This window comes from Globicephala melas, chromosome 1, assembly GCF_963455315.2.
Source record: "Globicephala melas chromosome 1, mGloMel1.2, whole genome shotgun sequence".
Taxonomy (NCBI): domain Eukaryota; kingdom Metazoa; phylum Chordata; class Mammalia; order Artiodactyla; family Delphinidae; genus Globicephala; species Globicephala melas.
In genome coordinates, this window is record NC_083314.1 from 5511771 (window position 1) to 5524686 (window position 12916).

At 37.6% G+C, this 12916-nt stretch overlaps 2 protein-coding genes across 14 annotated transcripts in view; one reads left to right on the forward strand and one right to left on the reverse strand.

Annotated features, from left to right (window-relative positions):
- CFH (complement factor H) overlaps nt 1–3998 on the reverse strand; it is a 125209-nt gene extending 121211 nt beyond the window's left edge. Inside the window, exon 1 of one of the 2 annotated variants that reach the window (XM_060294655.2) lies at nt 3867–3998. The gene's annotated coding sequence lies outside the window, so the exon portion shown is untranslated. The remainder of the gene's footprint in view (nt 1–3866) is intronic. The other variant, XM_030884113.3, reaches the window with a different exon arrangement.
- The window catches only part of KCNT2 (potassium sodium-activated channel subfamily T member 2), a 405220-nt gene that overhangs the window by 31138 nt on the left and 361166 nt on the right, over nt 1–12916 (forward strand). For 10 of the 12 annotated variants that reach the window (XR_009563185.1, XM_060294737.1, XM_060295055.1 and 7 more), the window contains exon 1: nt 4136–4736. The exons of 1 other annotated variant lie outside the window; for it this stretch is intronic. Coding sequence is in view for 9 of the 11 variants with exons in the window: in XM_060294737.1 (XP_060150720.1) it covers nt 4642–4736 (95 nt within the window). In the remaining 2 variants the exon portion in view is untranslated. Of the gene's footprint in view, nt 1–4135; nt 4737–12916 lie in introns of those variants that run through there. One more of the 12 variants, XM_060294913.1, reaches the window with a different exon arrangement.

The following is a 12916-nucleotide window of genomic DNA, read 5'->3' on the forward strand; positions in this document are numbered from 1 at the left end:
CCTGCCAATTTTCCTCCCTCCTCTCTGCCCCCTCCCCATCTAAATACAGACCCTGAGCTCAAATTACCATTGCTTTCTTATATCCATTGTCTGTACCTATATACTTGCTGATTCTTCTCTTACTCACTCACTGTTTTCATCCCTCAGTATAGATGTGAGCTCCTCCACAAAGCCTTCCCTGATTTTCCAAAACCAGAATATGTCCCTCTGAGCTCCTCAGCAACAGGGCTGCCAGTGCTAATGAGTGTGATCTGCCACATTCTAGTGTAACTATTGTATGGTCTTCCTCTCCCCCATTAAGACTATGAGAGGTTCAATTCATAGTAACTACTAGACGAATCTTTGTTTAAAAAAATTAATTGAACACATCTCTCTCCATTACACTGAGATGTTGCTATGTAGCTTAATGATGCTGAATAGATGTGGATTATCCTGTCTTTTTCTGCCTACACAAATGAAGCATCTATGAAGTAGGTAGTCTAACACGTAGAAAGTTACTTTTTTCTATTTAAAATTTATTTTCAAATAGCTTTTACAGGTCTAGGTAGACATAATCATTGACAGTTTTGAAAATGTTGTCATAAAAATAACATGTAATATGCACATATTTTTTGGGTAAAAAAATCCATCATATTCTATACTCACAACTATGTTCATTATTCACAAGATAATTATCAAGAAACTGTTTTTTTGTAAGTAAAATCATTCTTCAATCATGGGAATGACTCATTTCTTTTTATATTTAAATATTAATGTAATCAATCAGTGTACTGGAAATCAAAAATTTAAAAAAACAATTTTTTTTCTTTTAAAGAAAAGGAAGAAATTAGAAGATATTCTCAAATGTGTTTTCTGGAAAGAAAAATTCTTAAACTAGGGGATGAATCTTCTCCCTAATTCTCATTCTTAACATGCTCTACTCCATCACCATTGTAATTCAGAAGATTTTTGGTGAGTACTCTCTTAGTAGTATGGGACCAAATTAGTCTATTGCTCTAATCTACACTAGATGTTGATTAGGGTGCTTAAGAACACCAGTGAGTAAGGTGCAAAATTGTAATGTACAGAACCAAGTTTAAAAATGTTTCTAAAAATCGAATTTCATGTTATAGTACGATGAAAGCTTTCACACACACACACAGAGAAAAAGATTCTATGAAATGGGACACTAAAAGAGCACAATGAAAAAAGGAAACCAAGATAAAAAGAGTGAAAGAGGAAAATATATTTTAACAGCAGGAACTGACATGACAAAAAAGAGAAAAAAGTATAGAAAGAAAGGTGGGAGAGCTAAAAGTCAAAATTAATGACAAAAAATGAAAAGTCTGCCTTCAGAAAACTGACAAAAAAATAGAATGGAGAGCAAAGGATCTTCCAATTCTAAATTTAAGTTTCAATGTCCAAATATTGCTATATTTTAAGAAGTCAGGATAGTATTTGTTAGATTGCATTATTCTTTTTATTTTCTTAAACTTACAAAGATAAGATTCTTCACTGTGACAGTTTTAAGGCACATAGTGGTCTCCACCTGCTTTGACACAGTACGGTCCTTTGTACCCTTTGTATCCTTAACAGCTGGGCTATGACACTACTAGCTGAGCAAGTTTTTACTTATTCTATTTTTTTTCTTTCTTCCTGAGGTACTTGCTCCCTCTTAAAATGTTTTCTGGGCACTTGGAAGCCAAATAATTAAGACTGCCATAAAAGTGACACCAAAATAAGGTGTACAGCTTTCTTTTCTTTTTTAAATATATCTTTATTGGAGTAGAACTGCTTCACAATACTGCACTAGCGGCATATAGCCTGAGAAAACCCTAGTTCAAAAAGAGTCATGTACCCCAGTGTTCATTGCAGCACTATTTACAATAGCCAGGACATGGAAGCAACCTAAGTGTCCATCAACGGATGAATGGATAAAGATGTGGCACAGATATACAATGGAATATTACTCAGCCAGAAAAATAAATGAAATTGAGTTATTTGTCGTGAGGTGGATGGACCTAGAGTCTGTCATACAGAGTGAAGTAAGTCAGAAAGAGAAAAACAAATATTGTATGCTAACACATATATATAGAATCTAAAAAAAAAAAAGGTACTGATGAACTTAGGGGCAGGACAGGAATAATGAGGTAGACATAGAAAATGGACTTGAGGATGTGGGGGGAGGGGGAAGCTGGGGCAAAGTGTGAGTAGCATCGACATATATACACTACCGAATGTAAAATAGCTAGTGGGAAGCTGCTGCATAGCACAACTTTCTTTTAAGTCAAATGCTATTGCTTTACTCTCTAATCTCTAGCATTGCAGGAGTCTAACACTCAACAGCTATTTTTTTCCTGTTTTTAGCACCTTGCTTCTGAGTCTGTTACTGATACATAAATATTTCAGATTTCTGCCAAATATATAAAGGCAGACTATAATAATATAAATAAAAATATAAATATTAGCCTGGAACATTAAAAAAAAGTAAACTTCACAGAGCTATCTTTATAGCAGATGATAAGGTCCAAAATATAAAACAGATATTCTCTCTCTCTCTTCTGGCCCCATCTCCCCCCAACTAACAATGTAGTGATATAACTTTCTCATTTGGCAAAGGGATGACAAAAGTTTATGCAAAAAAACATAAATACACAACTTTGGAGCTAAAGCAAATGTGAAAAAAGATTAATTTACTATCTTTAAAAGCTTTTAATGCATCTCAACATTGTTAAGATTTTACTCATTTTGAATGCACTGTCCTAGAGAGAGAAGCCACAGGAAGGGGGATAAGATGTAGAAAAATGCACAGCAGGCCATAATATAATAAGCACTACAAGCAAAATACTCACAGAGGGTATGAAGGGTTCAAAGGAAGAAGGCATTTTAACCAGCTGGACGCATCAGGAAATCTAATAGAGGAGATGCCAATTGAGATGGGTCTGGAAGAATGGGTTGGATCTGGACGACAGAGACATCTATTTCCACTGATTCTTCAGATTTAGGTAGGTACTCATTCTATTTTATCTGTTATTACCTTTTTGCTGATTTCTTCTTGAATTTCTAACGTTCTGTATTAAGCCCTCCACTACATGACCTCACTGAGAATTTAATCATACCAGATTAATCACTGTCTCCCGAATAAACCAAACATTTAAAAATATCCCTTTGCTTCTACTCATAGGCTTCTCTTTCCTCACTCCATTGCTTTCTTCCCTTCCCTTGAGTAAGTTGCAAACTAGCATAGAAGTCTTAGTTCACTTTCTATGTCTTGACCCTTCCCTGCATGAAAAAGTGTGTTATCTCACAGGTATTTCCAAAACTCTTTATATGTTGCTTGATTACTGTGTCTCATATTGTATCACTTCATTTATAAGCTTGTTCCTGCAAGCAAACGATGAGATCCTGAGGGCACGGGCCGTGATACAGTCTTGTATCCTCAGGCCCGAGTCTCTCAGAGGGGGAAATATTTGGTGTCTGTACGTACCCTGATGGAATCGGTTCTTGGTGGAAAAACACTATAGGCAAATAGGACTAGGGCTTGTATACACAGCAGGTTCCCATAAGCTGCGGTCCATACTCAAAAACAGGCTGTGTGTTTCATCCTTCCTCTGACCGCGTGGGCCACTAACAAGAGCACACCTGGCAAGGTGAAGGCCACTTGGAAGCCCACAGCACCACGAGTAGCAGCAGCGCTCATTTCCTAGTATGTCATCCTCCTTGCATTAATCGTTTCTCTGCAGCGGCCTAAAGTGGCCCTTCATTCTCTTCCAGGATCAGGGAAACACCTCCCTTGCTTTCAGTCAGTGAGAAAAAAGACTAAGACTTTCCTGGGGCTGGGAGCGGGGATTCCCTCTCCCGGAACGTGCCATTTCTACCCCGCCTACCTGGCTGGAGACGGCCAAGGAGAAGGAGCTGGGGGACCTGGGGACACTCCACGCGCGCGTGTCCTCCTCCTCCTCCAGAGAGGGGGTTGGAGCCCTGGAAGCCGCTAATTAGGCTCGCCCCCATTGGTCTTCCCCAGGCACCGCCGTCACCGTCATGCTAATGAGGGGCGTCTCATTGGCGGGGCCTCCGCGGCGGCCCCGCCCACGGGGAGAGCCCGTCCGCCGCGCGGGGACTCCAACCCCGGGACCCCCGGCGCCTGCGCGGCCGTGCGGGGCGTCCGCCTGAGAAGACCTGCTACCCGGAGCTGTCCTCTGAGGAGGCTCTCGCCGCCCGCCGTGAGGGAAAGTGCTTCACCCTAACGCTGAGCGCACGCCCACCCCTCTCCCCTCTTTCTAGGCACCGCGCGTTTTTTCTCTTTTTTCTTTCGGGCGAAGTAACTTTTGCATTCCCGCCTCCCCCGAGTCCTGGGGACCAGAGGCGGCGCCGATCCTGGGGGCGGTTCCTTGGCAGCGCTGGTTCTTGTCAGAGCCAGACTTTTGCTCTTGGGCTGGGTTTGCATCATCCCCATCACACCCTCAGGAGAGAGGAGCCGGCCCCTTTCAGCCTCAGCTTCCGGCTGGGAGCAGACCCCCCTCCCCCATCCCAGGCCCCTTCCCCTGCTCCAGCCCATCTCCCGCATTTCGTTAGTCCTCGCCCTCTACTCCGCAATATTTTTTTTCTCTTGTCCTCCTCGCCTCCATTCGTTGTTTTACGTTTCCCACTCTTTGAGAAAGGATGGTTGATTTGGAGAGCGAAGTGCCCCCTCTGCCTCCCAGGTACAGGTTTCGGGATTTGCTTCTAGGGGACCAAGGATGGCAGAACGACGACAGGTGAGTGGTGTGCTGCAGTGTGGTTCCGTAGATGCAGCTGGAAAAGGGAGGGATGGGAAGGCTGGAAGGGGAAAAGGAGGGAGAGGAGGGAAAGGAGCCAGAGGCTGGGGGAGGGAGGAAAAGGGACTCTTTGACGTGTCTCTCCATTTTGACTCTCTAGAGCAATTGCTGTAGGCAAGGAACTCTTTGCCTTTTCACTTTCTGATCCCTGCAATGTATTTGTTGCATTTATTTGTGCTTATTCTTTTGTCTATCTGTGCTTTCTTAGGGTGTGTATGAGGCTGGCGTGAGAGGTACAATTACATCCAAATGGCACGCAATATCAGTGCCAGTCAATTTTCATTTTTTTTTCTTAGGTGTTGTTAACCAAATTCGAAAATGCATCCAAGTTGATTGAAAAAGCACGTTAGAAACTTAAAATCACCTGCACCCACCTGTTTACTTACTCCGTGTCAGTCTTGTCTTGATTAGGTGTCAAGACTCCTGCCACTGGGAATTTTATGCTTTTTAAACATTTGAAGACGCAGGTAGACAATTGGTTTAAATATGTAACAGGTAGTTAGTGAAAATGACAGCGTTGGCAGTGGAAAATACTCACTTTGAACGGGTAACTATGACTATTACTAATAATGGTGTTCGTATAGTATGATCCAACCTTTTCATAAATAACGTACTTAACCTAAATAGTGTATATGTCACAAAATTAAAACTAAGTCTCAAAACTAAAATATTATTATTAGCAAAATGTTGCTCATGTGTTTTATCTATAGCATCACTGTTTTGCCTAGTTAAACTTCTGGAATTCCTCTTGCTATGTCTTATTATTATTTAAAAAGCACAGTTTATGTTTCATTGAATTTAGTATTTTCCAGAATAATCATTTAGGTATCACATGCCACATTTCCTTGTTTAAAAATAATATGTGTATACTAAGTAGTCTTTCAACTCAACTGAAATGTTTCCTTAAAGTTCAGTTTGGTATTGATGTTCTATTTTAATTGCATAAAATATCCATTATTGGTCCCATTCAGAATCTCCTTGTTCAACCACTGGGAAATACCTTCCTTCTTTTCCTTCCCATCTCAGCTCTCAATGCCAACCCCTACCCTACACACAGGGGATTTTATCTTGAGCATCAATTGTGGACTTCTTCTTTGGTCTCATGTTAGTAATTTAAAGGGGTATGGATGTTTTGTAGAGGATAATATTTCAGTTCAATCTCTTCTTTTTAGGCAAAAACATATATATTGGTAAAAAAATTAAAGAACAAATACCAGTTTACGAGTATGCTTGGAATGTAAGGTGTTCTGGTTGACTGAAGATGAAGAAAAGAATATTTAAACAAATTTCAATGCTAATTGACATTTAGATAAACTATATTAACTTAGCTCAGTGGCTCATCAAGTACAGTGAAGTGTTCATAGTAATTGGATCTGTATTTGTTACTTCAGGAGGTCAGGATCATCGTGTAGAATAGAAATCCTAATTGGAAAAGTGTGAGTTGGGCTGAGCACATGAAGTACACATTTTGGACTTGGTGGTGGTAGCACTGTTTGTTTGTTTTTTTAGCATCGTATCCAATATGCTAATTGTCCATGTGGTTGCCTTCACTTTTCTAGGGGTGCTGAAGTTATATTTCAGGAATTAAGAATTTTGGTTAGTTGACTGCTTCCTAAATGAGTCGTTGCTATGTTAAAAAAAGTTTTGCACGTTTATTTAAAATACGTATTATAATGAAAGTTTATGCTAGACCAACTTTAGCTTTAAAATTAGGCCATACGTACTGTTAAAATGAGGTATTGTTACTGAACCAAACGTGGGTCCGCTTTAAAGGTAATTTTGTGGCTCCGTGAAAACTTTGTTTTGGTTCTATTAGTTGTCCATCTTCGAAGACAAGAGCCTTTGATTAATAGGGACCCAGGTTTCAATCCTATGCTTATTTCTTCACTACCTGAGTGGCCTTGGGCAAGTCATTCAGCCATTATGAAATTCAGTAATCTTATTTCTGTAAGATATTTCTGTAAAACTAACAGTTGGTACTAAGTACTTGGCGAGTGCTATATGTTAACTATGCTATATGTTATATGCTTATATGTATGTGTGTGGGTAACATATCTATGTCTATATCTATCTATCTCTCTCTCTCTCTATATATATATAAACACATGTATATGTTAACTTATGATATGTGTTATCTCAGTCGATCCTCACATAGTCCCTGAATTGTAGGTAATTATTTTAAGGACTAGGAAACTCAGTTTCTGAGAAATTAAATACTTGTGTTGGTGATATATCTTACAACTGTAAAGATGACTTTGTGACTGAAATTACTCAAGAAGCTCCGAAGTTCCCTCCACTTAATTAAATTTGAACTTATAAGAATAATTTTATAGCATCTAGCATAGGTGAGGTGCTCTTAATGTTAGTTCCCTTCTTCACCTACGACTTGAAGTTTGCAACTTTTAAAATTTTCTTCAGAATCTTAAATTAATATGCAATAAGTAAAGTCATCTCTTTTGTCTTTAGTATTGTCACAAATTCCTCTTTGCGATTAAGACTGAATAGCAATTTTATTCTGCTCAGTTATCTTGTGGACTCAATTCCTGCAGAGTCGAGGAGGAAGCAGTCTTTCATACAGGAATAAGTAGACAGTTTCTAACAACAGATGCATCTAGCGCTCTGCCCATGTTCTCTGGATATTTTCTATGAACACCCTCTGCCTGTCTGAGGTTTTTTGTTTGTTTTCTCCTGGCCTCAGGTGCACACCAGGGTCTCTTGGAGAGCAAGGCCACTGAGTAAATACGGATTTGTTAGACAAATACCTTAGCCTCCTAGTTCCTTGGTTGGGACCATTCTGGAGCATGTTCTCTACACTGTGTCCAATGGGACTCAGCTCTAGTTGGCTCACGGTGATAACTGGCTCGGTATTGCGAGTTTATTGGCTTCCTTCCCCCTCTCCCTAACTGGTATTTTCTGTATCATTTCCCAAATACGCTATTTAGGCTTTGATCTTTAACTCAAGGTCTTCTTCTGGGGGAATCTGGATCAGGCTGGGTACCTTCCCCATCTAGAGTCACATCCTAGAAATGACGGGGGAATTAGATGATAGGAAAGTAGACACTTTCTACCCTGCCCTTCATTTTAAGAATTTTAAATTCAATCTTAGTAGGATATGTTGGACTGGCATGTGAAAATGAGTGAGGCATATCACTGATGTGTGAAGGGGTATTGTTACAGAGGGAATATTGGTGGGTCTATCAGGATACAGGAAGTGTGTACTCCACACCGTAGATTGTCTGTGAACTAGCCTTGGATAATTCACTTGCGTTTATGTTGTATCACCTTTTGGTAGGGAAACAGACACACACTTAAAATACATGCAATATGTATGTATATGTATAATGTATATGTGATAGATCTGTATTCTATGTGAAATATATGGAATGACTATGTAACGTATAGGTCAGTGCGTCCTTACATAATTACCTCTCCCTTATTTGCATTCTGGTATCCTGTTCTAAGTAGCACGGAAGGGAAAAGAGTTAGAGCAGTGAAGATAATTTAGCACAGGAATAACGTTAGTTCTGGGAGGCCATGAATAAGTTTGAGAGTTGCTAAATGACAACACTGCTTATGCCTTAGGGATGTCTGTTGTATATATAATGCGTGTTTACTTTTTTGGCCTCCTGAATAGAACACAAAAATCTAATTTAAATGGTTTGTATAATATTTCTTTAATGGTCATTTATCCAATCAGCTAATATTTGAATACATGCTACATCTGAGGGACTCACTAAGTTAGGCTTTGGGAAGAATATAAGAAAGAAAATGAAACAGGGCTTGATCAGGAGGTGTTCACAGATATAATTAGAGGTGAATTTTCCCCCAGAATGTTGAAAGTATTGCTTATGTTATGATGATATCCTTGCAGAATTTCTGTTTTAAGACTGTCAAGAAGAGCATCCAGCATTTGTAGATAGGATATTCAGTGTTGGCTTGAAAATACAGTAGCTAAAATCAATATATTAGAGATGGCTCAAAATCTTAATATACTTTGAATTTAATATTTAGAATACTTAATATCATCAAAGTTACTCTATGATTGAAACCAATATGAATAGAGACAGAATTTAACTGATCTTATATGGGAGCCATTCTGTAATATGTAAAATTGTTGTAGTGTTAAAATACTTTTTTTTTTCTATTTTAATGTTTCTAAGATTCATAAAGCAATAAAAATTTAGAATATTCTCTTACAGTTAAAGATTGGTAAATTTCAGGTTTTAAATGCCTTTAGGCAGTTAGGACAAGCCCTTCTCATCCTTCATCATGACTCAGTAATTTTAAAGTTTGGAACACAATGCACTTGATGTGGATAAATTATCACAGCTGTGGATAAATTACTGTTAATGGACAATTCTCAGTTGCAGTCATATCGGAGCAGGCCATTTATTTAATTAACATTATTCTAGTTTTCAGATATTTGGTCAGGTGTTGCAACTCCAGTAATTTTAAGTATATCTTTCATATTTTGTAGGTGGAATTTAAAAGTAATGCAAGTCACCTAGTGCATTGTAGTAATTGAAAACATAAAAGAGATTGAACAAAGGGTACAGTTCAATCGATTAACAGTTTAAGAAGTATTTATAAAATGGGGAGAATGTTGGATAGCTTTTGGAGTATGTGTAAGTTTAGATATCATACAATGAAAATATGTAATATGACTTTATATAATCAAATTGAATTGGGAAAATGGGTTTTGGATTGGCATCTGGCACATTTATGTGTTACCAATTTTATCTTTCTTATTAAATTATATATTATTTTGAAAAGTAGCCATTTAATATAAAGTTCTTATTCTAAGTTTTTATGTTCAGGTCAGTAAATATACTTTTAAAATATTTTAATTGTTATTAAAAAGAACAAAATGTTATTTTTACTGTTTAATTATATAGTGGAACCAACCATGCATATGCAATATCTATAAAAATGATTTAAGCACTTATTATCAGAAAACCCAGACTATTCGGTGTCTTTTAGCACTATTATATTAAGAGAAATCTCCTTGAATAAGGCAATAAAAAATTACCTACTGGTGAAGTAGGTAATGGTGCAAAAATTGACTTTACATACATATATATATATATATATATAATATATAAAATGCAGAGAAAAAGATAGTGTAATAATTATTATTTTTCAATAGTTACCAATAATTCAGACATTCATATTTTATATAAAAACATGGATTTTTTCTTTTTACCTACTCTTATTAATAAAATTGAAATACGGCGTTTCAAATTTATTGGAATTTAAAGTTTGATTCCATTTAACCACTCTTATATATCCACTTTTTGTATATGGTTACTTATTTGTAATACCTCTTCTGTGAGTATTACACTTTTCTCAAGATACCTCTATGTACAATAAATCTTGGGTGAAGGAAGTTGGAATGTAGCAATTTCATTTTCCACATAAGGTATGTGACATTTTAAGGAGATTAAACTTTCTACTAAACAGCTTCTCCACTGCAGCTTCAAGTTAGTCTAGAGGATGGGTAGAAAGATATAAATCCAGATGGATGACCAAGAAAATGATTTCAGCTAACTTATTGTTTTATCAGAATTAGCATACTTTTTTCCTTCTCTGTTAGTAATGTAACTCAACTTCTGCAAAAATAGATTTGAAAGGTAGTAAGAGAAGTAATACAAATGAAAGCTTATTTTGGTCTTCATTATTGGTACCAAATAAAAAGTAACAATATCTTTAGTCATCACGTGTACCTGTAGCTAGGTTAATAGTGAATGCGATACTTTTATTGGCTTTTTCAAATCGTGCTCTTGTAGAGATGTGGGTGGACCTAGAGACTGTCATACAAAGTGAAGTAAGTCAAAAAGAGAAAAACAAATATCGTATATTAACCCATATATGTGGAATCTAGAAAAATGGTACAGATGAACCGGTTTGCAAGGCAGAAATAGAGACACAGATGTAGAGAACAAACGTATGGACACCAAGGGGGGAAAGGGGGGGGATGAATCGGGAGATTATACATATATGCACTAATATGTATAAAATAGGTAAGTAATGAGAACCTGCTGTATAACACAGGGAACTCTACTTCACTTTGCTGGACAGTAGAAACTAACACAACATTGTAAAAGAACTATACCCCCCCCCCCAAAAAAAAGCAAAAAAAATCATGCTCTTGTTTATCGTTTATATATCATTTTGTCATTGATGGCTCATCTGTTTTTATTAGTGTATTTATGTGTTGCCAGTGTTGTCTTATGTGCCATGCTTGTCTAAGTTGCCTTTAGAAAATGAAACAAGAAGAAATACTTTTTACAGTGAAATTTAACCAGTAGCTTTGTATATTTATAGTTTGAAATTTAATAAGGGTGGCCTTTTCTGAGCTGTATTTAATACCTTCAATCAAGATGTCTTTAAACTAATGCTTTTCCTGAGTCTTAAGTTGCTAATTTAAAATTTCTCTGTAAAAGTAATCAAAACAATAGGTAATAATCCAGAAGGACAATTACTTTTACTCTTTGACAATTTTTGACTGGATATGGGATTTTTTTTTAATAGGTCATGATTTTTTTTTTTCACAAGTATCTTAATCATTAGACAGCAATCAAGTTGCAATTTAAGAGAAAACTACTTGGAGAACAGAGTAAAAAGAAAAAGGTGCATCTGTAGCACTGAGAAAATCTCAACCTCAGTACAAATTCAAACTGGCTGTGTGGAGTAGTAAAAACTAGGATGTGAGTGAAGCGGGTGGTGGGCGGGAGTCCCCTTTCATACTGAGTGTACCGCCCAAGTAGAGTGGATAAAGTTAAGCTGAGCCAGAAACTTCTTTCTGGTAGTCATGGTGGTGGTATGTAAGGTTTTTAAAGCTGTAAGCAAATGACCAAACTTTATGAACAAATTATAAAGACTGAGCATAGATATTTTACCCTTGCAATTCAATAAAATATAGAACATTGTTAATCTGTCAAACGTTTAATATAATCCGTATTAAATATTTATACCTAATACACATTTATAATGATTATTGTACTTCGATTCTACTTAACGTAGAAATGAAGAAATTTGCCACATTTTAGTATATGTGCTGCGGAAGCGAGCACTAAATTTGCCACATTTTGCAATCATGAGCTTTACTTTGCCAGCCAAATCACATTATTAGTTTTCTTTCGCCTACAACAATCATTAATCTTGATAACTTTTCTAATATTCTGTATTATGTCACTGTTGTTTTGTTATACTCATGTGTTACAGAGCATAGGCTGTGGTTCCTTAGGTTCCTCCATCGCTCCAACCCAAATCTTTGTTCGTGTATGTTTGGCCTCATAATTTGTTACAGTGTCTGGGTATTGCATGACCCTGAGCCACTGTGATATTTGATTGCATATCTCTCATGTGCAAGAGTGACCATGTACGTGCTTGCAGAAGATAAATAAAAACCCAGGTGTTGTGAAGGCAAGAAAGCACTGTAAGAATGGCATTGGGTCCTTCATATCTGATCATCTGGAAGCAGAAGAGTGAATTCAAAATATCTGACCTTGATTCCTCAATAATCAGAACTAGATTCTCTTAAGGAGAATCTGAGATGTAGTATAATTTCAAGGGAAGGAAGAACCACTGCACATACTCAGAAGAGTAAATCATTTGTGTAAGCTGAGTGCTCCAGTGGTATTAGATTTACCTGTCCTCTTTGGCTGGGAAGTGGGGATGGGTTTGGAGTTGGGAAAGGGATTCGGTAGAGGCTGGAAAGTCCTAGTCACCTGAAAGGAGTAGGGGGGAAATACTCCTGCGGAAACTGAGAAGAGGATCCGCGGAAAAGGGTGACCGGGGGCAGTGAGATTTCTCTCCCCGATTTTGTCTTGGATTGATCATATTTATCTTTGTCTTTTTTTGACAAATAGAAGCAGTGAAGGGAAGTAGAAACAGAAACCCAGGCTGCCAAGCTTGGCTGGTCTGTAGGGCACTGTTGCCTGACAGCAAGTCTCAACTCTTGGACCCCTTTCCTGTTCAGACTCGTAACCGGGCCTCTCTTTGGACTGTGCTTTAGTCTTCTCAGCAGTGCTGCCATTACGCCACGGCTTTAAAGAGTGAGAATCATTTCCCTCTGTGTGCGCCTTTCTTAAACTCAGAGTTGTATTATTTCTACTTTT